Source organism: Pantherophis guttatus, chromosome 1 (genome assembly GCF_059756535.1).
Source record: "Pantherophis guttatus breed Tessera chromosome 1, ASM5975653v1, whole genome shotgun sequence".
NCBI lineage: Eukaryota > Metazoa > Chordata > Lepidosauria > Squamata > Colubridae > Pantherophis > Pantherophis guttatus.
Genome location: NC_142063.1, coordinates 20,616,274 through 20,639,957, shown reverse-complemented (window position 1 = coordinate 20,639,957; position 23,684 = coordinate 20,616,274). Strand labels below are relative to the sequence as shown.

Genomic DNA, 23,684 nt, shown 5'->3' with positions numbered 1-23,684 from the left:
TATAAGCGTAACTTTGGTGTAAAAATTGATTTTAAGTATTGGACTAACAATAATTACCCTGCAGGAATCCTTAAATCCATTTTGTTTTTTTATTGATTTCAGTAAAAAAAAATTCCCAATCAAATACAAACATTAAAGTGTTAAAGGAAACAAAGACGGTATTTCCTAAACATTTCTCATAATGACAAAACAGTTTTTCTGCGTCCATCTGCTGATCACTGCTTTTCTATCAAGCCGTCTGGCAGATTGTCAGAAGGCGTGGAGGTCTGCTAGTGTATAAACTACCGTACTTAATGCCATCATACTTATCCAATTTCCTAAATATTATTTAGGCAAATACAACATATTGTCTCTAAAATGTTAGATTCATAGTGAAAATTCTTTGTTTAGCACCAAAGTTTAAGCACACAACTTTCACCTTATAGAACAATATTTTCAAACTTAGCAAATTTAAGAAGCATAGACTTCAACTCTCAGAATTCTCCAACTAGTTCCACACACTTAAACTTGCCAGGTTTTTTTTTTAAAAAAATGGTTTATAGAAGCTGAATGTTGAATTTTATCTAATGCTGCAATTTCTAACTGGTGTACATTTGAATTGGAATTAAAGTTGAATTACACTTAAAACCATGAAATATAAGCCTCCATTAATAAGTTATTCTGGATATATCTATCAGTGCCTGGTTCTGTGTGTCAAACCCTCTAAAGTTTATAATATTACGCAACAACTTATTTCATTTTAATTTATCTTTGTTCTATCTACAAGCGTTGCCTTGGTTATTGTCAGGTTTCAACACCCCGCCAGGAATGAATCATTTGGACAAGCTCCCACAAAACCGAAGAATTTCAGATAAGTTAAAATTTATGGAGAAGTCTGTTCTGTAGGCTGGAAAGGAGAAGGGTACGTAAATTAAAAACCCTATGTGTAGAAACAGTCTACAAACAGTCTCTTACCTTTTTTCCTCTAACCTCTACCGACAGATTTCTTGGTTTCTCTTTGACTTTCTGTTGTTTTTACAATTGTCAGATTTGTTATCATCTTCAGGGTTTTTTTTTTCCTGATTGTGGGAGAACTCCCACTGATAGTTTCCATTATTATTAAATCATCTCTCTCTACGGGGAGGTTCTGCAGTGGCATTCATCAAGTTATGAAAGGCTGTTTTTGAGACCATAAAATTCATTTTCATCTCAAGTTTAACTCCTGGTGATTTAATAGACAGGTGTGTATAGCTTTCATGACAACAATGTGGAAGTGGCTTGCCATCATCTTCTTCTGGTGGTGTATTGACTTAACAGGCTAGGTCTCCCATACAATTACCAACAAGCCCCAATCCTGCTTAGCTTCAGGATCCAGACATTTCCATTGCTTTTATAATCAAGATATTTTTGCATAACCAGGTATATTCAGTCTCCATGGCAACTGAATAGGGGGATCAGAAGAGCAAAATACCACTGGCTATTTCTAGAAGTGGCACCCTGGATTTTGAAGCCCCATCGATTCTGAATTGTGTATATGTGTGGATGTGTGATTTTTGGGTGAGCATTAATTTTCTGTCCACACATTTCCATATGGTAATGAGACGTTTCAGCCTAAACTTTGTTTGATAACCTCACAGGATATCAAACAGAGTCTTGGGTTTAAATATAGGACATAGAACATAGAATTATAGGGCTGGAGGAGACCTTGGAGGTTTTCTAGTCCAATCCCCCTTTTAAGGCAGGAGAACTTATAGTATCTCAGTCAAATGGTTGTCCTGTCTATTTTTGAAAATCTCCAGTGATGGAGCATCCACAATCTCAAGAGGCAAGTATTCCACTCATTAATTCTCAGAAAATTTATCCTTACTTCTAGGCTGGAACAAGCTTCCACCCATTACTTCTTGTCCTGCCCTCTGGTGCTTTGGAGAATAAGTCAATCTCCTCTTCTCTGTGACAGCACCTCAAGTATTGGAAGACAGTTATAATATCCCCTCAATCCTTCTCTTCATTAGGCTCCCTCGATCACACCTAGCTCCCTCAACCATTCATCATATGATTTAGCCTTCAGACCAGTGATGGGTTTCAAAATTTTTTACTACCGGTTCTGTGGGTGTGGCTTAGTGGGCGTGGCATGGCTTGGTGGGTGTGGCTTGGTGGGTGTGGCAGGGGAAGGAGACTGTAAAATCTCCATTCCCACCCCACTCCATGGGAAGAATATTGTAATATCTCCATTCCGTCCCTAATTCAGGGGAAGGTTATTGCAAAATCCCCATTTCCTCCCGATCAGCTGGGACTTGGGAGGCAGAGAATAGATGTGGGCGGGGCTAGTCAGAATTTTTACTACCGGTTCTCCGAACTACTCAAAATTTCCACTACCGGTTCTCCAGAACTGGTCAGAACCTGCTGAAACCCACCTCTGCTTCAGATAAAATCATTTTTGTTGCTCTTCTCTGCATTCTTTCTAGGGTTTCAGTGTTTTGTTTTGTTTTATTATGTTAACCAGAACTGGATGCAATATTCCAAGTGTGGTGTCTTGCTTCAAATAAGTTCCCCCTTCCAAGACGGGATTCCAAGGAGCCCGATTTTCACTATCCAGGGTTAATTTTGCATTCCACAGAAGATCCTCTAAGCAAATCCACCCTTTATTCTGGTGATCTCAATTGTTTCTGGATGGCCATGCAGGCTGACAGCCCAGCTGCAAATCATTCTACATTTTTTGCAGCTCTAGGCTGGTTGTGCTGAGGATCAATCAATGGTCCAGGCTAGCATTTTTATCTGTGATCACACCTTTTTTTCTTTTCCCCAGAGGCATCTTCTCAACAATGTGCTTGATCAGTTGCCCTATGAAGCATTTGAGTCAAAAAAAACCAGGGGAAAAGGTTTATATTAAAACCAAGATCAACCCCGATCGCCGGGTGGAAGCGAAGGGGGCGTGTCTTGTGTGTGGTAGGCCGGTTTCCCTGGAAGATGGCCAGCCTGGTTGCTTAGCAACAGCGGGATTGATTAAAAAGATGGAGCCAGCATTCTGGGACATTTCAAAAGAAGTCAGGGAGGGTGGGTGGGTGGTAGGGAGAGCCACTGTTTGCCTTGGTTCATTTGTAAGGGGGAGAATGCGGTCATTTTTATGGGTGCAAATTCCAAACCCCATTCCTTGCTCTAACAAATATCAAATATCTTCGACTACAGATCACCAGCAATTGACATCCTTCTTTTTAAATTTGGATTTTTGGATTTGCAACCCTCCCCAAGATCCCCGGTTAGTTTGACATAAGCTAGTTTGGTAAAATTATCAGTGGTCCTTATTTAGCGACTCCCCAATTTAGTTACCATTCAGTTACCACAGTGATTTATTTTATTTTATTTATTTGATTTGATTTTTATACCACCCTTCTCCAACAGGACTCAGGACGGTGAACAGCCGAGATAAAACATAACATATAAAATTTAAAAGCAGTTTAAAATGAGGGGGAAAGTAATGAGGGGAGAAAAAACTTTGCAACCAGTCCTGAGATTAACAATCTTCAGAGGCCTGTAAATCAAAGGAACGCAAAAAGTAAGATGATAACCACAGTTGTGGTTTCACTTAGCGCCCGCTTTGCTTAATGACCGAGTTGCTGGTCCCAATTGTGGTTACTAAATGAGGACTGCTTGTAAAGGAGCCACTCATCCAAATTGATAGCAAAGGGACTGGATCGAACCCAGTAAAATAAATCAATGCATATTCAACAATGTTTTTCCTTTACTCTTGGTCCCTAGCATGTCTGGCTCAGAGGTAGAATGCTTTTGTACATGGAAGTTCTATTTCCCTGTAATGAATGACCAAGGGGTATCCCAGGCACCTAAAACTATAAATCAGTCTGAGAAATTATTCCACATACAAGATCTTCCCAGCAATTTAATAACTCAGAAGTCAGGAGGTGTTGCCACACAGAATCTTGTTTTCTTTACAATTTTCTTCAGAAATTTGTAGACAGGTCTGGCTGACAAAGGATTAGCACCATCTAGTGACACAGAGTAGAATAAATCAGGAGGAGTCTAGTAGCACCTTTTTTTCAACTGACAAATGTTATTAAAAGGCAGAAGCTTTTAACATAGAATAACAGGGTTGGATGGACTTGGAGGTCCCTGCTCAAGCTGGAGACCCTATACTATTCCGAACAAATGGTTGTCCAATCTGTTCTTAAAAACCTCCAGTGTTGAAGCACTCATGTTCCACTGATTACCGTATTTTTCAGAGTATAAAATGCACATACCCCCCACAAACGGCCGTGGTGGCAAACGGGCCATAGCAAACAGACCAGATGAATGCCGGATGGATGCTGGAAGGCAGAGGCAGATTATTTTTTTCCTTGTTTTCCTCCCCAAAAGCTACGTGCGTCTTATAGTCCAGAGCATCTTATAGTCTGAAAAATATGGTAATTGTTCTCACTATCAGGAAATTTCTCCTTAATTCTAGGTTGGATCTTTCATTAATGATCTTCCACCTGCTTTCATGAGCTGCTTTTTAATAAAATTTGTTAGCTGGACAAGGTGCTTCCAGACTTCTTCTGATTTTATGTTACTATAAACCAATGTTTCTCAACCCTGGCAACTTTAAGATGTATGGGTTTCAACCCTCAGAATTCCCCAGCCAACTGGGAACCAACTCTCCTCCTACAATTTATTTATTTATTTATTTATTAGTCCAATTTATATGCCGCCCTTCTCCGTAGACTCAGGGTGGCTTACAATGCATTATAGCAATAGCCTGATTGTCTACTGATTGGGTAAACCTGGGTCTATTTTGCTTTTCAAATCACCTATGGATTGGTAGCAAAGTTCAAAAGAGATTTTTCATTTTGGTGAGATTTTTCTTAAATCCTTGTTTGAAGAAAATATATTTGAGTAAACCTCTGTCATGGAAAATGCAAGGCTGAGGTCAACCCTGATGAAGTTACAAAGGGTTTCTTCCATTGCCAATTCAGCCTAAAATACAATGTTTTCCTGTGCCCCAGGAGCTGCTGATATAGTTCTATAGAGGAATTATTAAATCAGTTATTTGTACTTCTATAATTGTGTGGTTTGGTATCGCAACCAAACAAAACAGGTACAGACTTCCAACAGATAGTTAGGACTGCAGAAACACAATTGCAACCAGTCTGCCTTCCATTGAGGGCCTGTATACTGCATGAGCCAGAAAGAAGGCTGAGAAAATATCTATAGACCCCTCACATCCTGGACCCAAACTGTTTCAACTCCTCCCCTCAGGACACTGCTATAGGGCATTATAGGCCAAAACAACTAGACACAACTTTGCCCCCATGCCATCACTCTGCTGAACACCTACCAGTAATTCCTACAGCACTGTTTTATGCCTAAGCTATTATCCTTCTATCTTTCCTATTACCTACTCCTATTGGTAACTTCGTTGGCTGTATCTTATGATTTATGATTGTATTTTGGGATTATGATTTACGATTTATCACTTTGTTGTTTGTATGCACACTGAGAGTTTATGCGCCGGAGACAAAATCTTTGTCTGTTCAATCACACTTGGCCAATAAAGACTTGGCCAATTTACTTTTTCACATTTTCTTTAGGATTAATAAGAATATAATGGAAGCATTCTGAGAAAGAAAGTTGTTGAAGGAACATTTCTGTCTCTGTGGATCACGGCTGACATCAAGAAAACTTTATCTTCTGTTAGCATCTCTGAGTCTTTTTAAGCTCGGCAACTTTTGAGTCTCACAGTATTGTTCTTTAGGCAAGATAAGGCAGTAATTCTAGGGGTGAGATTTCTTTAGAAATGGAAGTCCAATAAATATTTGTTTATACTTTAATCATCAATCTTGGGTGGTGTTCATCCTTGTCAAAACCTTTGGGTGAGAATTCTCAATTCAGCCATACACGCACACAAAAGGAAATGAAACTTGATCTAGTTGCTGAGCCAATTAAATGGGAGTAACTTCTCCCACCGCTAAAACACTTTTATTCTGTACATTTATTCTGATTCCAGGAGGTGCTAATCATATCTCCTTTCAAACCATTCTTTATCAAGAACATTCCAGAACAGAACAGAACATTCCAGAACAGAACAGAACAGAACAGAACAGAACAGAATAGAATAGAATAACAGAGTTGGAAGGGACCTTGGAGGTCTTCTAGTCCAACCCCCTGCTTAGGCAGGAAACCCTACACCACTTCAGACAAATGGCTATCTAATCTCTTCTTAAAAACTTCAGTTTGCTTCAGTTTGTCTTGGTTTTTATTTATTTTTTATTTTATATTCTGTGTTTATATTACCGTAAAGAACTCAAGGCAGCAAAATACTTAATTCTTCTTCCTCCTCCTATTTCTTGACAACAACAACCCTGTGAGGGGTGGGTTGGGCTGAGAAAGAGTGAGTGGCCTAGCATCGCCCAGCTGGCTTTCATGCCAAAGTTGGGACTAGAACTCATAGCCCCCTGGTTTCTAGTCCTTAATTATTAAATGAAATTACCTCTATAGTCTGGCTTTCTTTCTAGACTCCTGATCTGGGATAACCATAGAGGATAATCAAGATAGCTCCATCTGTTTTTATGTGCATCAACCACACCATTTTTTAAAAAAAATTCTGACCAGATCCTGTGGACAGCTTTCTCCCAATCATCTTTATTGTCCTTCCCTGATGCTATTTGTGCATCCGAAGCCTTTTAAAATTATAGTGTTCAGAATTGGACATCACCCTTGTCTTGAGGACTAATCACTGTGAAATAAAATGCAATGATTAGTTCCTGAGATTGGGAGTCTTTTTTCAATTGACACAGCCTAAGATGGCTTTTGTTTTTATGCCAACTGCATTTCACAGTTGATTCACATTTTGTTGGCAACCAAGAATCGTTCCAAGATCGTTTCTCTCCAAACCAGTTTTCCTCACCCAACGTCTTTTGTAAGTTTTGAAGAGCTGGATGTCCTCCAGGCCTTGAGAGTCAGTAAGTCTCTGTTTGTTTTTTAGGGGGGTTATCTTGAGTGGGTATTACAGAGTTACACTGTCATTCTTTCCTTATTAATATTTAGTATTCCTCTAGTATTTAAAGCACCAGACTACAAACCAGGAGACTAGGAGTTCTAGTCCCAATTTAGACATGAAGGCTGGTTGGGTGACTTTGGGCCAATCGCCAAGAGACTGTGAGTTCTGGTCCCACCTTAGGCATGAAAGCTGGTTGGGTGACTTTGGACCAGTCACTCACTCTCAGTCCATCCCACCTCACAGGACTGTCGTTGTGAGGAGGAAAGATTTCTAGATATATTCACTGACTTGAGTTATTTATAAAAATAATGAAGGCAAGATATCAGTGCATACCCACATATATTGTTTTTACATGTTAGCTGTCGGGAATTGTGTTTGCCAGATAAGCAGTCAGATAAATCGATTAAATAAACAGATAGCCTGCACATTTTTGTTTCTGTTTCCCAGTGGAAGAACTTTGTACTTGATAAGTTTCATTCCGGGTACATGGATCAATCTGATCCTAGGGCCAAGCAAGCAAGACCTTTTTTTGATACATATATTTTAGAAGAATCTGCATTGTCTCCCCGGAGTCTCCATCTAAAGCAGGGGGGTTCCAACCTTGACAACTTTAAGATTTGTGGACTTCAACTCCCAGAATTCCCACAATACTGGCTAGGGAATTCTGGGAGTTCATTTCATTTTCATTTTTTTCATTTATTGGATTTGTATACCGCCCTACTCCCGAAGGACTCAGGGCAGTGAACAGCCACAAAATAAAACACATAAATACAAAATTTAAAAACAGAATAACACCGAATTAAACAATTTGGCTGAGACAAATTTAAAACACCCAATAATTTAAAAAACAAATTAAAATTTACATTTTAAAGGGGAAAGATTTAGGCCAGGCCGGCTTGATGGAATAAAAAAGTCTTGAGAGCGCGACGGAAGGTGCGCAGATCCGGGATCCTCTGTATCTCCGGGGGGAGCTCATTCCAGATAGTAGGTGCCCCCACAGAGAAGGCTCTCCCCCTGGGGGCTGCCAGTCGACATTGTTTGGCCGACGGCACCCGGAGGAGCCCCTCTCTGTGAGAGCGTACCGGCCAGTGGGAGGCTATTGGTGGTAGCAGGCGCTCCCATAAATAACCAGGTCCTAAGCCATGGAGCGCTCTAAAGGTGGTAACCAAAACCTTGAAGTGCACCCGGAAGACCACCGAGAGCCAGTGCAGCTCGCGCAGGAGAAGTGTTACATGGGAACACCACATTGGTCCCATAACCACCCGTGCGGCCACACTCTGCGCCAGTTGGAGCCTCCGAGTGCTCCTCAAGGGGAGCCCCTTTAGAGAGCGTTGCAATAGTCCAGGCGGGAGGTGACGAGGGCATGAGTGACTGTGTGTAAGGAGTCCCGATCTAGAAAGGGATGCAATTGGCAAATCAGGCAGACCTGATGAAAAATCCTCCCGGTCAAATGCTCTTCTAAAGACAGCCGTGAATCCAGGAGGACGCCCAAGTTGCGAGCCCTCTCCGTGGGGGCCAGCGATTCGCCCCCAATAGTCAGTGATGGCGCCAACAGACTATATCGGGATGTCAGAAACCACAGCCACTCGGTCTTGGATGGGTTGAGCCTGAGCCTGTTTCTCCCCATCCAGATCCGCACGGCCTCCAGGCACCGGGACATCACTTCAAGGGCATCGTTGGGGTGGTCTGGGGTGGAGATGTACAGCTGGGTGTCGTCAGCGTACTGGTGGTACTTCACCCCGAAACCACGGATGACCTCGCCCAGCGGCTTTACATAAATGTTGAACAAAAGGGGCGAGAGGACCGACCCTTGTGGCACTTGTGTTGAAGTCCACAAGTCTTAAAGTTGCCAAGGTTGGACACCCCACCCCCACCCCCGATCTAAAAGGCTTCATTGGAGGGAAAGAAAAGCTAATTCGAATCCATGTGCCCCCCTCCCCTTCCAGAGACATCTCTGCAGGAATGTCTTCAAAAGGGCAGAGTTCAAATTGAAAGCAAACAATTTTCTCACTTTCAGGGAAATTTCAAATGGTTCCTTTCAAGAGGTTTCCGAGCCAAAACAAATAACGGGGAGTATCATTTCTCTCTTTTCGCTGCAAAAATGCTGACGTCAAGGACATCATTGGGAGTGATAAAACAAAGGCCTTCCCGGAAATCAGATGTTGAGTCCTGCTGAGTTCATGGTAGAGCAAAAAACAGCATTAGATCTGAAGAAAGGGAGCTAAAGATGGCTGGTTCTTCCTTCTGGCCCTTAATTGTTTTCCTGAGCATCTTCTCCGTATCTGGTGAGTTGATTAATACACTTTTATTACACTTGGCTCACTGTAGCTTTTTTTGCTGCAGCTCAAAAGTTGTGTTTATCTTACTTTTTTCTCCTTCCTAGCATTTTTCCTGCAAGCACAGGGTCTGCTCTTTTCGGATGTATCTTTCTTATCCATGGCTTAACCCATGGTTAGCTGAATTATGGTTTATACAATTCACCTACTTTTCTGAAGCAACAACGAATTGTGGGGATTATTTTTTGCAACCGCAAGCTAGTCTAAAAGCTAGGTAGATATTTTATGATTTAATTTGTTAGATAGTTGGAAGTATTCTGTTCTTTAACAATTATGAGCAAGAGTAGGCTTCTTTTTGTATTCCCCAAATAATGAATTTTTAGAAGGGGCAGACATTAGATTTACCAGGCCATCTTTTGCATATTGGTGGATTTGAAAAAAACAGATTTTAAGCAAGTAACAGTGCTAGGAGATGCAAAGGAAAGTTATGGCAGGCATGGGCTGATGGCACACCTTGAAATATATAGTAGTTGTGTGCATTCACTGGAGGGAAAAAATATTGCAACCACGAATCACACAGGAAACTACAAGCAACTTCCAGAGAAATAAGAATAACAGCCAGCTCAGTTTTTAAAAAGAAATGGCAAGAGAGCTTTCCAAAATACAGGTAGTCCTTGAATTATGACCACAATTGAGACCAAAATTTCTGTTGCTCAGCGAGACAGCACTGAAAAATGTGACATGACCATTTTTCACACTTATGACTATTGCAGCATGCTCATGGTCAGATGATCAAAGTTCAGATACTTGGCAACTGGTTCATATTTATGACGGTTGCAGTGTCCCAGGGTCATGTCACATTTTTCAGTGCTGTTGTAACTTTGAACGGTCACTAAATGAACCATTATAAGTCAAGGACTATCTGTAGTGTAACTTTGCTCACATGCTTCCTCCAGTTTTTTCATCCTATGTAGCAGTGGTGGGTTGCCCCCGGTTCGCACCGGTTCTATGGAACCGGTCAGTGGTGGGATTCAAATAATTTAACAACCAGATCTCTGCCTTAATGATTTCCTCCAACAACCAGTTCACCAAACTGCTCAGAAAGTTAGCAACCAGTTCTCCCGAAGTGGTGCGAACTGGCTGAATCCCACCACTGGAACCAGTAGTAAAACCAGCGGGAGGCTCCGCCCACTGACCCCGACATCATCAAAACGCTTCTGAGCATGCGCAAAAGCTTCTGCGCTTGTACCCAGCCCCGCTGTGAACCGGTAGTAAAGGTAAGTAGAACCCACCCCTGCTACGTGGGTGCTGATATTGAGATATAAAGGCTGGACTCCGAAAATTTTAAATACCCTTCCTTACCCATCATTTGAATACCCAAGCTATAATATAACTGTACAAAATTTGCCAAATTCATGGAGGAATTTCTCTAGCAATGTGTATCAGCCAAGAAGTAAATGGAACCTCCATGAATGGAGGTAGTGTATCTCTAAACAGAGTTGGCGATATTTAGAGGGCAAAGACCAATACCAGACCCTTTTACTTTCATCAAAATATGGGGTGTGTGTGTGGCTCTTTTATATATATATATATAGGGATGAAATCCAGCAGGTTCTAACAGGTTCTGGAGAACCAGTAGCGGAAATTTTGAGTAGTTCAGAGAACTGGCAAATACCACCTCTGGCTGGCCCCAGAGTGGGGTGGGAATGGAGATTTTGCAATGGGCTTTTTTTAAAAAAAAAAAAAACTTTTCAGCCTATTTTAGGGACTGCATTGCTGTTTTCATGTGTTTATTTTTTTCAACAAGGAGGGGTGGGAATGGGATTTTGCAGTATCCTTCCCCTGCCACACCTCACCAAGCCACCCCCACAGAACCGGTAGGGAAAAACTTTGAATTTCACCCCTGTATACATATACATATACATTATAAAAGAGAAGGTCAGAATAAATGGAGCATACTGCAAAATTGATGGATCTTTGTCATGCAACTAAAAATGTCATTTTCCCCTAGACGAATGGGCTTTTTTTAAAAAAAAAAACAAAAAACTTTTCAGCCTATTTTAGGGACACATGCTGTTTTCATGTGTTTATTTTTTTCAACAGGGAAAAAGGCAGGGAAAAAAATGTTTTTCCAACACACGGACTAATTGCAGGTCTAATTGGACCAGCGTAAGGGGAGAAAAGAGGGTGTTTGATCCAATCCTGCAGCATTTTCATGTCGTCCTCCACCACCGATTGGTGGCCACTGGGATTTTGAACTCCATATTCCTTTCCCACCGGCCTATTCAATTATATATTGAAATGCGGTCCTGTGTGTATGTTCCTGCCTGGCTCTAGGGCAAAAGTAAAGTGGTTTTCCAGGATGCAGGCTAAAACACAGCCTTTTCTCCCTCCCAGCGAATCGACCCAGGGGCCGTATCCTGGGGGGATCAGAGAGTGCCCCTCATCACAGGCCTTACATGGCGTCTCTGCAGGAGAACGGGAAGCATCTCTGCGGAGGGTTCCTGATCGCTGCTCAGTGGGTGCTGAGCGCAGCCCATTGCTTGGAGGAAACGTAAGTGTGGGATTTCTTCTCTGGTGACCGGAGATGCAAAGCTCATTTTGAACACAGATAAGCCTCTCTTCCCCACTCTGTGTAACAGCAGGGAATCAGTCCAGCAGCCAGGGATATAATAGCCAGGCCTGCCTCTTCTTCTGCCTTAGCCAGCTTGAATGTTTTAGAAATTAGCAGGCAGGCAGGTGTAACCCACCACAGAAATCCACTCCTTGGCCTAAAAAAAGGCAACCATTTGGTTGTATCTGCTGCCTTAATTATTGCCAGTTGTTCAGGGAAGAGGAAACTCTGGTCCATAAAAAAGAAAAAAAGAAGATGCATGTTGGCAGATACAAATCCAAATCCATTATTAGGAAATATCTTAGTGGTTTGTAGACATGGACACAGTCCCTTCCCCTTCCCTCCCTCCTCCCTCCTTCCCTCCCCCCTCCTCTCCTTCCTTCCTGCCTCCCTTCCTTCCTTCCTCCCATCCTCCCCCCCTCTCCTTCCTCTCCCTTCCTCTGTCCCTCCCTTCCTTTTGAGATGATGTTTAAAGTTTAAAGTTTAAAGCTACAGAATATTCTTAGAACGAACAGGAGACCTTATACCAGGGGTGTCAAACTCAATTTCATTGACAGCCAAATCAGTGCTGTGGTTGACCTCGGTGTGTGGGGGAGGTGCATGGCCAACTGAGTGGGCATGGCCAGCTTAACGCCACTCACTGGGCGTGGCCAACTGGGTGGGTGTGGCCATTTGGGTAGGCGTGGCCAGCTTGATGCCACTTCCCAAACTCCTGGCATGTTTCCTCTTTGCATTGGGTAGACTGGGTCGAAGCGATGTGGGTAGACCGGGATGGCCCCGCGGGCTGGATCCAACCACATCATGGGCTGGACCTGGCCCATGGGCCTTGAGTTTGACACCCCTGGCCTTTACCATTCCAGACAAATGGCTGTCTAAATCTCTTCTTAAAAACCTCCAGTGGTGGAGCACTCACAACTTCTAGAGGCAAGGGGTTCCACTGATTAATTGTTCTCATTGTCAGGAAATTTCTCCTTAGTTTTAGGTTGGATCTTTCTTTGATAAGTTTCCCACCCATTATTTCTTGTCCGGCCCTCAGGTGCTTTGGAGAATAGGTCGACCCCCTCCTCTGTGGGGCAGCCCTTCAAATATTGGAAGACCGCTATCAAGTCACCCCTTGATAGCAGTCTTCCAATTGATTGTTTCACAGGGCAAACATAGTTATGCAAACACAGCCACTCTGTATGTAGTGTATTCAGCAAAACTGTTTATGTAAACAAGCCAGACTTTAGTCCATGGTGCAAACTCAGCCACTCCGATATGTAGTTTGGTTGACTGATAAGGTCCCTTTGATTAACTTTTTAGATCATAGCTAAACAAGCTATATCATATGCTGATATGGAAACCAATTTCAAGAAGTTGTGATACTTAGTTTTGACTCAGTATACTTTGACCTCTCGCTTTTTTTATCCATTTATCTGTAAGCCGCCCTGAGTCTCCGGAGAAGGGCAGCATATAAATCAAATTAAAAAAAAAAATTTGACTTTCCTTCTTGATCAACTGTAATTCTAACAAAAGAGAATATTTGTAGCTCAGGGTTGAAATGAACGGTCCTTGGTGCTGTCTAAGACATCACTAGCACTGATGATGTTAACTAGGACATCATTAGGAGCCTGGTGGTGCAGTGGACTAAACTACTGTTAAAGTAGTATTTAGCTGCCAGCTGCCTGCAATTACTGCGAGTTCAATTCTCACCAGGCTCAAGGTTGACTCAGCCTTCCATCCTTCCGAGGTAGGTAAAATGAGGACCTGGTTTGTGGGGGCAATAAGCTGACTTTGTATAAAAAAGAACACCGCTTTGGGGGGGTCAAAAGCCCTACTAAGCAGGTATATTCAAAAGTATGAAGGCTATTGCTTAAAAGCATTGTAAGCCGCCCTGAGTCTCCGGAGAAGGGCGGCATATAAATCAAACTAATAAAATAAAATAAAATAAAATAAACTAGTTGGGGTAATGAAACGTCTGTAAGAAAATAACCAAGCCCAGAGAGCACTAAACCCTTCAATTCTAATTTTATTATGTTTAGAATCACAAGTAAACTGAGAACAGAGCTGAGCAGATTCCATTGAGGTTTTAACTCTTTACATTTCCACATTTATTTTGAAACATGCATCAATCTAAAAAATGATGGAAGATATCATTCTTCAAAGGGTTGTATGAGAAGGATGCATGACAGAGACCTGTTAACATAGAGGACCCTGATTGTTCACACTAACCACAATCTCCGGTGCAGGAACAATGGGACGCTTCAAGTCCTCTTGGGGGCCCATTCGCTCGCAGAAACGGAACCGAACAAGCGTCTGTATGGAATCCGTCGACTCATTTCTCACCCAGAGAGCAGCGAAGACACCATTCTCCATGATCTCTTGCTTATCCAGGTGGGTATTCCACGGCTGAAATCAATTTTGCCTTTTAAGAAAATATAATGGCACATGAGAAGGATAGGACAAAGAGGTTCTCCCTAGATAAGAGGAAGCAAAGTCTACAGCTGTATAGTGATCGGAGCAAGAAGCTCAGGTGGGATTCCCCCCGAGTTATCAAGCTGTAAAGGTGACAGCAGGACAATCGTACTTCATACTACATGTACAAGATTCTACAAATAGTCCTTGACATACAACCACAATCGAGCCCAAAACTTGTGTTGCTAAGCGAGACAGTTGTTCAGTGAGTTTTGCCCCATTTTATGACCTTGCTTACCACAGTTGTTAAATGAATCACTGCAGTTATGTTACAAACACGGTTGTTAAGTGAAACTCGCTTCCCCATTGACTTTGCTGGTCAGAAGATCACAGAAAGTGATCACATGACCATGGGATCAGGGGTGAAATTCAGCCGGATCAGTAGCGGAAGCTTCACTCGCGCATGGCACCTGCACATTTGCGAACCAGTAAGGAAGGTAAGTGAATTTCGCCCCTGCCTGGGATACTGTAACTCTCATAAATACATACCAGTTGCAAAGCATCTGAATTTGTAATGTTGTACATCATCATACATTGTGCTATTTCAGTGCAATAAAATCTGTATAACATGATTTTAAATAATTAACATGCCATTATTTAAAAAGCTCATAGCGTTGGAAATAAAAAGAGAAAAGTAAAAGTTATTTTCAATATCAATTGCCATTTAGGATGTCATTATTCCAAGCATAAGATTATTTAATTTTTCATCCAAAGCTGAATACAGTATAAGGTTTAAAAAAAGATGTAATTCATATCAAAGTGTTAGCTATGTAATTATAATTTTAGTCTTGAACTAATTACTTAATAAAGCATTAACATCTCTACTGTTAGTGTTTGTGCATGTTGATAAAAGGAAATAAATAATTGATGAAGCACATTTAACAAAAGTTAGAATTCCTTTTTTTTCTTTTTTGTACTGTTTTGTGCAAGGTTTTGCAGGAACATGTCTAAATCTTACTAAACCATTATACAAAATGGAGTTTGGTGCAAACTTAGGTCCTGTTTTATCTTCCCACTTTCAGGACCAACTCCCTTTTTTTACAACCCTTTAATCCCTGTTTGGGGTAGAGTCAGGTCAATGGATGGAGCTGAGTCTTTACTGGACAGATCTCCTTCTGGACACCATGTGGAGTTCGCAGCAGATATTTTTTCTCTGCACACTAGGAAAGAAACATGTTGCTACCTGAAATTGATCTCTCAACCTAACACTTATCCGTTCTTCCCGTTTTATGGCAATAGAATATTGGCAATTGGGGATCAAATTTCTCTGCCCGGTTGCTGGGTGGGCATGGCCATGGTGGGCGTGGCCTACTTGTCCTCCTGCAGCATGGGGGGGGGGCGTTTTCACCCTCCCCAGAATCCAGAGGTTTTCCTCGAGCCTCAAGGAGGGCGAAAATGGGCTACCCCAGGCTCTGGAGGCCCCCCAGAGGTCAGAAACGAGCCTGTTTTTTGGACTTCTGGTATTTCCAGTAGGCCCATTTTTCGCCCTCCCCAGGCTCTGGAGGCTTTCCTCAAGCCTCCAGGAGGGCGAAAATGGAGGCCGGAAACAGGGCCATTTTTGGACTTCTGGTACTTCTGGTAGGGCTGTGTTTTGCCCTCCCCAGGCTCCAGAGGTTTTCCTCAAGTCTCTGGGAGAGCAAAAATGGCTTCCCCTGGGCTCCAGAGGCCCTTTGGAGGCCAGTTTCTGGGCTTCCGGACCTTCCAGTTGGCCCATTTTTCACCCTCCCAGAGCCTCCACGCAGGCTCTGCACTTACCTGGCATCCAAAACGGGCTGTGTGGAGACTCCTGGGAGGGGCGGGATAGGATGGGCGGGGTCAGCCAGTCTTTGCAACAGCTGCTTCGGTGAACCAGATTAAAATTAACATCCGGTTTTCCCGAACCGATCTGAACTGGCTGAATCCCACCCCTGCTTCCAACTCTGTTAATCTGAAGGAATTGATATCCTGGATGCAGTCTGCTTCCTTCATCTCTGGTTCTCTCAAAATTAGCTTGCAGAGCCCGCGGTCCTTGGGTCACATGTGCAGATCCTGCCATATCAGACTGTAAACAATGATGTCCCTGAACATACTCGGTGTGAAGTGGCCGGCTGGGGTATTACTCACAATACGGGAAAGAAACCAGACAAGCTGCACTTCGTGCAACTTAGCATCATCGGTCGAAATCAATGCAATAGGAGGCAATACCATGACGGCAGCGTGACGGAGAACATGATGTGCGCTGAATCCAGAAAGAAAGACTCCTGCAAGGTGATCACAGGGCTGGGGGAGAGGGGGTGGGGAGGGGGGAAAGAAAGAGGCCTTCTTTACCATGCTACTCTAGGGTGAAGCAGAATCTTGGAAACTCCTCGGGTTGAATTCTCAGCCAAAGTTTCAGTGAGTTAATTAAGGCTTCCCATTGCCCTGAACTCCGCAGCCTTTTCTCATTGTAAACCATACTCTTCCTCCCCTGCTTTCTTCTCACGACTTCTCACATCTGGTTATTTGAATTGAAACTTGTTCAGGTTAAACTGCTTCTGAACATGGATGCTCTGTTGCAGGTAGCAGGCCTGCCAGGTTTCATTCGCCACCCGCAGGCTGCACATAATATATTCAGCCATACTTTATGTTTATGTGGCTCACAAGGTCTCTGGGGAGCCTGCTATTCTCTCTCTCTCTCCCTCCCTCCCTCCCTCCCTCCCTCTCCCCCATCCATCCATCATCTCTATCATTTATCATCTATCTACAATACAAAATATCCAGTTCAATACAGAACTAGGCATTGGACAGCTTATCACATCAACAGCCCAGGTGGAGAGAAATATGGGAAGGAACATTAAAACAGACTTTACTAGGAAATTCCTCTTCCAATTTCCAACATTTTGTATGAATCCTAGGCGGGCCTTCAAGAGGTAAATGCTGGCTAGGGGAATTCTGGGAGTTGAAGTGCATGCATCTTAAAGTTGCCGAAGTTAAAAAAAAACACTGCTCCAAGTCAAAACTCACATTAGCTGGAGGCAGGGAAAAAGCAGCCACCCCCAGCAAGAAGGGAACATTCTCTGAACTTTTTAATTTGTGGTTTCACGTTGTTCTTATAATAAATAATGTCTTCTGCCCTCTGGTTGATTATTGATTCATCTAAACACCATTCTTTGTGACCTGGGTCCTGTTAATCAAGACAAGCCCTTACATTTAATTGCAGAAGAAGGACAGTAGAAATCCATACCAAAAAACGGTATATTAGAAGAAAAACACAGTATGTTACAAGGGGTGTCAATAAATCTGTTGCCCTCTTCCAATCCTGTGAGGTTTTTTTTTAAATAAACTTTTTTACTTCTGAAAAGGAAATGCTTTCTTGCTGCAAATTTTTAGCAAAGTTACTAGTAAAAAAAAAAAAATAGCATTCCAAAAATCAAATGGAGGGCTTTTCTTTTTTTAAAAATAAAAAAGGACACAGGGAAACAAAACTGGACAACCAGGAATACACACTGCACTTCATAGGTTCAAAATATTTGGCAAATATTTTCTCTACCGCATCTTTACAAAGTAGGTCAGTGATAGGAATAGATGGAACCTCTCATGGAAGGTGAGATTTGAAGCAAGGTATTACTAATAATAGAGACCCGGTGGCTCAGTGGCTAAGATGCTGAGCTTGTCGAGCGAAAGGTCGGCAGTTCAGCAGTTCGAATCCCTACTGCCGCATAATGGGGTGAGCTCCCGTTACTTGTCCCAGCTTCTGCCAACCTAGCAGTTTGAAAGCACGTAAAAAATGCAAGTAGAAAAATAGGGACCACCTTTGGTGGGAAGGTAACAGCGTTCCGTGCGCCTTTGGCGTTTAGTCATGCCGGCCACATGACCACGGAGACGTCTTCGGACAGCGCTGGCTCTTCGTCTTTGAAACAGAGATGAGCACCGCCCCCTAGAGTCGGGAACAACTAGCACATATGTGTGAGGGGAACCTTTTCCTTTACCTTATTTCTAATAATAGTAATATTAAAACTGGGACTGACTCTGATTTGCTTCTCAGGGAGATTCTGGCGGGCCTATTGTTTGCAACGGCATTGCTGAAGGCATCGTGACTACCGGCTCCACTGTTTGTGGCAATTGGCGGAAACCTGGGATTTACACCCGGACTGCTCCCTACGTCTCATGGATCACCAGCACCATAGAGTCTAACAATTAAGTCATAAGAGGGATTGCTTGGTAGCTCTCAATGCTGAGGCTTCAAGATGCAGAGGGGGATGAGATTGAACAACCATTTGTCTGAAATGATGTAAGGGTTCCTGCCTGAGCAGGTGGTTGGACTAGAAGACCTCCAGTGTCTCTTCCAACTCTATTATTCTGTTATTCTGTTCTCTTAAGAGGTTCAGAAAAAAATCTCTTTCGCTTATGGAGATGGGCTCTGCTTTTTTTCTTTTTCTTTTCATCAAGGGGCACCTGTACACCAACCAGCAATGCTTACCAAGAATTATTGTCAGCTTGCAAAAAATAAAGAAATATATGGAATGCAGATGGCTGCTACTTTTGTCATTATTTAAGACTCAGAGAGACTGGAATCCCGCTCCTCATAATATCCCTCTTCCCAATCTCTTATTTGAGTGGTGGCTAATTTCAAAAAATGATTTTGTGTGACAGATTTACCAGCCTATGAGTTCTGAGTATAATTCCTGACGGCTTCAAAGTGGACCAGGGCAGAAAACCTTGGAGAATTCCTGCCAATCAATGCAAATCATACTAAATCATACTGGTTGGACAATTCTGGGAGTTGAAGCTCACACAATAAAATTGCCATCTTAAAATCAGAATGATTCTGATTCATACCCTATATCAGTGTTTTTCAATCTTAGCAACTCAGCTCCCACAATTCCCCAGCCAGCCATGCTGAGAAACACAGCTATAAGTGGTGAGAAATTGGTCCAAAAAAGTTTTGGGGAAGGCTAGATATATTTTATTTTATTTTATTTATTTTATTTATTAGTCATATTTCTATACCGCCCACTCTCCGAGGATTCTGGGCGGCTTACACCAAAGACAGTATACTAAATAGCATATTGCCCCCTAACAATCTGGGTCCTCATTTTACCCACCTCGGAAGGATGGAAGGCTGAATCAACCTTGAGCCAGTGAGATTTGATCCGCTGATTTGCTGAACTAGCAGTCAGCTGAAGCGCTGCAGTACTGCACTCTAACCACTGCGCCACCTCAGCTCTTTTTAGAGACTGGATAGACCTGTTGCTTTAAATTACAGGTAATCCTTGACTTTCAACTATTGGTTTAATGACTCTGGGAGTTGAGGGTGCTCTATGGAGGTTTACAAAAATACAGACTACGGGATTTGACCAGAATGATATCAGATCTCCTGTCTTGAGCAGGAGGTTGGATTAAAAGACTTCTTCCAGCCCTACGATTCTATGTTTTATCACAGTACAAATTCACAACAGCCTTGGAAAAAGTGACAACTGTACTTGCACTTATGACAGTTGCACCATCCCTGTGGTCACATGATCACAATTCAGGCACTTACATTTACAACCTGTTGCAGCATCCTGCAGATACATAATTATGATCCGTGACCCTTTTTTGCCAATTTCTTGCAAAAAAACTACCCACTGGGGAAGCTGGATTTCCTTAATGTCTGTAGTGATTCACTTAACAATCACCATACCAATTGTTGTGAACTCTGATCCAGCTTGACTTAGAACTACAATGACGTAACAATGGTCATTCCAGGCCCAATTACAGTCGTAAGACAAACGTCAAGACAACCATCCACCCTGTTGCATTGTATGGTACTGAATGCTGGGCAGCAACAACAGGGACTGAAAGCCATGGAAATGCGAATGCTCCGTTGGATATAGGACCACATCACAAATGACACTATTTGACAACATTTTGGTGTGGCACCAGTGGTGGGTTGCTCCCGGTTCGCACCAGTTCGCAAGAACCGGTAGTAAAAATTTGTAGTAGTTCGGAGAACTGGTAATAACATTAGCTGGCCACACCCCTGAACTGGTCCCCGGCCTGGTCACCGCTCGTTTACCCCGCCCACCTCATCAGAGGCTTTTTTTAAAAAATTTTTAAAACATTTTTTCTACAACCTCTTCGGCCGATAAAATGCTTTTAAAAGTTTTTTTAAAAAGCCTCTGATGATCGCGTGGCTCAGCTGGGATCGTCAGAGGCTTTTAAAAGCATTTTTTTCTGCAACCTCTTCGGCTGAAGAGGTTGTAGGAAAAAAAATGCCTTTAAAAGCCTCTGGCGATCCCAGCTGAGTTGCCTGATCGTCAGAGGCTTCTAAAAGCACTTTTTTTCTGCAACCTCTTAAGGTTGTAGAAAAAATGCTTTTAAAAGTAAAAAAAAAAAAGTTGGCCATGCCCACCCAGTCACATTACACCCCCACCAAGCCACACCCACAAAATAAGCCACGCCCACATAACCTATAGTAAAAAAATTTAGAACCCACCCCTGTGTGGCACCAATTATAAAGATGAGAGAAGCCAGCTCCGATGGTATGAACATGTTCAGAAAACAGCACCTTCCACCGTTGCCAAGACTGCCTAACAACTAGAAGTCAATGGCCGGTGACCTCGCGGGCATCCAAAACAGAGGTGGCAAGACACCATCAACAAAGATATGCAAGCTGCGGGACTGAACCCTGGAGACGCAGCTGACCGTGCAAAGTGGCACTCAATGATTCGAAAAGCCTGCACCTGCAGAAGTACGCTAGGAAGAAGAAGAAGAATTATAGTCGTAAATTGAAGATTATATGGATGTAAGTGCAACTCAGTTTGTCAGGCAGGATTACTGTACATATAGATGCAGTTTTCTAGAGACAAGCATTGACTTCTATTTTCCTCTAGAGGGTGCCCACGTATTCTGGAATCCAAAAATCTTTCTTTTCTTCATATATATACTACCTACTATCTCGAAAGAAAATCGCTTTACAATAAAAATGTAGAAAAGGTTTCTCTTTCCTTTAAAAACTGGGACAAACTTTTGCCACAGTTCCAGGCCAGGTTGGCTGCTGGCCTGATTTCCAACTGGAAATGGTAATGAAATTCATTTAGCTTACATTTAGATGTGAACTTACTTAAGGCGGCAAACAAATATCCAAACTGGAAATTAGGTATTATTAAAATGCAATGTTCTCCAAACATTACAATACAGGAACATGAAAAAGGAATCTGTTAGGAAAGACTCTATGTAAAACGCACATTTTAAAGAAATATGTATTATGCAAAATTATCTCTTATCTCTGGTATTTCCTCTCTTTTTATGTTTGTCCTCTTGGAAGGAAGAAAGGGATGGAAGAGAAGATTGTGTTTGTAGGTGTGCATGTGCTAGAGAATGGCTTGTGTGAATGAAATAGAATGGTTGGTGAAAAGAAATATGCATCAGGTGAGCTACTATTTTTATGAATTAGGGTGGTGGTGTTGTTAGTTGCGAAGTCATGTCCGACCCATCGCGACCCCATGGACAACGTTCCTCCAGGCCTTCCTGTCCTCTACCATCTTCTGGAGTCCATTTAAGCTCACGCCGACTGCTTCAGTGACTCCATCCAGCCACCTCATTCTCTGTCCTCCCCTTCTTCTTTTGCCCTCAATCTTTCCCAGCATTAGGCTCTTCTCCAGTGAGTCCAGTGAATTAAGGTACCGTACTTTATTTTACAGGTCATTAATTCGATTTTTAATTTGGATGTGACTCTTTGTTAGTGTTATCTCTAGCAGGTTTTTTGTCTGTGTATGTGTGAATTGATTGACTCCTAGGGCCAATTCACAAGTGTGAATTGATTGACTCCTACCGACCACATTGACAGATTTTCTCCAAATTGATCTGCTTCTAACCTAGTTTTTCAGGTTGTTCCTAGCACCGTTATAACGGAGTCTGTTCCCCTTCTTGGTGGCCATCCTCTTCTTTACTTCCACTCTTTCAGGCATTAGTGCCTTTTTTTGTTTTTTAAGAAAACTAGGTCTTTGTATGAGAGCTGGTTTGATGCAGTATTTTATTTATTTATTTATTTATTTATTTATTTATTTATTTATTTATTTATTTATTTATTTATTTATTTATTGGTTCGATTAATATGCCACCCTTCTCCGGAGACTCAGGGCGGCTTACAATGCGTTAAGCAACAGCCTTCATACTTTTGTATATATCTGCTCAGTAGGGCTTTCGGCCCCCCCTTAAGCGGTGTTCTTTTTTATACAAAGTCAGCTTATTGCCCCCACAAACCGGGTTCTCATTTTACCTACTTCGAAAGGATCGAAGGCTGAGTCAACCTTGAGCCTGTTGAGAATTGAACTCGCACTAATTGCAGGCAGCTGGTGCTATTTAACAGTGCTTTAGTCTGCTGCGCCACCAAGGCTCTTGCAGTAGTTAACATTTCAGGCTAGAAACTGACACCTTGCCAAGCTGGGTGACCTTGGGCCAGTCACTCTCCTTCAGACCCAAGAAGGAGGCAATGTCAAACTACTTTTGAAAATCCTTAACTAAGAAACCGCAGGGACCAGGAGTCAATGCTGATCTGAAGATACACGCACACACGAACACACACGTACCAGTAGTCGGTTGCCCCTGGTTTGGACCGGTTCACAAGAACCGGTAGTAAAACTGGTGGGAGGCTCCGCCCACTGACCCGGATGTCATCGTAGGTGAACTGCACATGCGTAGAAGCTTCTGCGCATGTGCAGAAGAGCGAGCACGGGGGCGTGATGGAAACCTGTAGTAAAGGTAAGTAGAACCCACCCCTGACACATACACCTTGGTATAATGTGCTTGAACTATGGTTACTTCTACCTTAATCAGAAGTTTGAAGATCCATTTATTTGTTTGTGTTTGGCTGCCCACTGTATTTATTTATTTATTTATTTATTTATTTATTTATTTATTTATTTATTTATTTATTTATTTATTTATTTGTTCAGTTTATATGCCGCGAGACTTTTCCGGAGACTCAGGGCGGCTTACAATGCGTTAAGCAATAGCCTTCATACTTTTGTATATATCTGCTTAGTAGGGCTTTCGCCCCCCCCCACAAAGCGGTGTTCTTTTTTATACAAAGTCAGCTTATTGCCCCCACAAACCGGGTTCTCATTTTACCTACTTCGAAAGGATGGAAGGCTGAGTCAACCTTGAGCCTGGTGAGATTTGAACTTGCAGTAATTGCAGGCAGCTGGGGTTATTTAAAAGTGCTTTAGTCTGCTGCGCCACCAAGGCTCTTTCCCAGGAGTCTTCTCCAACATCACAGTTCAAAAATGTCAATAATCTTCCTACCCTGCTTCTTCAAGGTCCAACTATCATATCTGTGAAGTGTTGCAAGGAAAACCATGGTTTGTATGATTTTGATCTTAGACATAGTATAGACACATCACAGCATCTGAGAATCTTTTCCAAGATCTTC

General features: G+C 42.4%; 1 protein-coding gene across 1 annotated transcript; it reads left to right on the top strand.

Annotated features, from left to right (window-relative positions):
- The first annotated feature begins 8,937 nt into the window (after positions 1 to 8,937).
- Positions 8,938 to 18,797, top strand: LOC117677459 (complement factor D). Its single transcript, XM_034437655.3, has 5 exons — positions 8,938 to 9,252; positions 11,641 to 11,797; positions 14,086 to 14,230; positions 16,301 to 16,558; positions 18,315 to 18,797. Exons 1-5 carry the CDS (start codon positions 9,195 to 9,197, stop codon positions 18,468 to 18,470), a joined length of 774 nt encoding a protein of 257 aa, XP_034293546.2. The 5' UTR covers positions 8,938 to 9,194; the 3' UTR covers positions 18,471 to 18,797.
- The last annotated feature ends 4,887 nt before the right edge of the window (positions 18,798 to 23,684 follow it).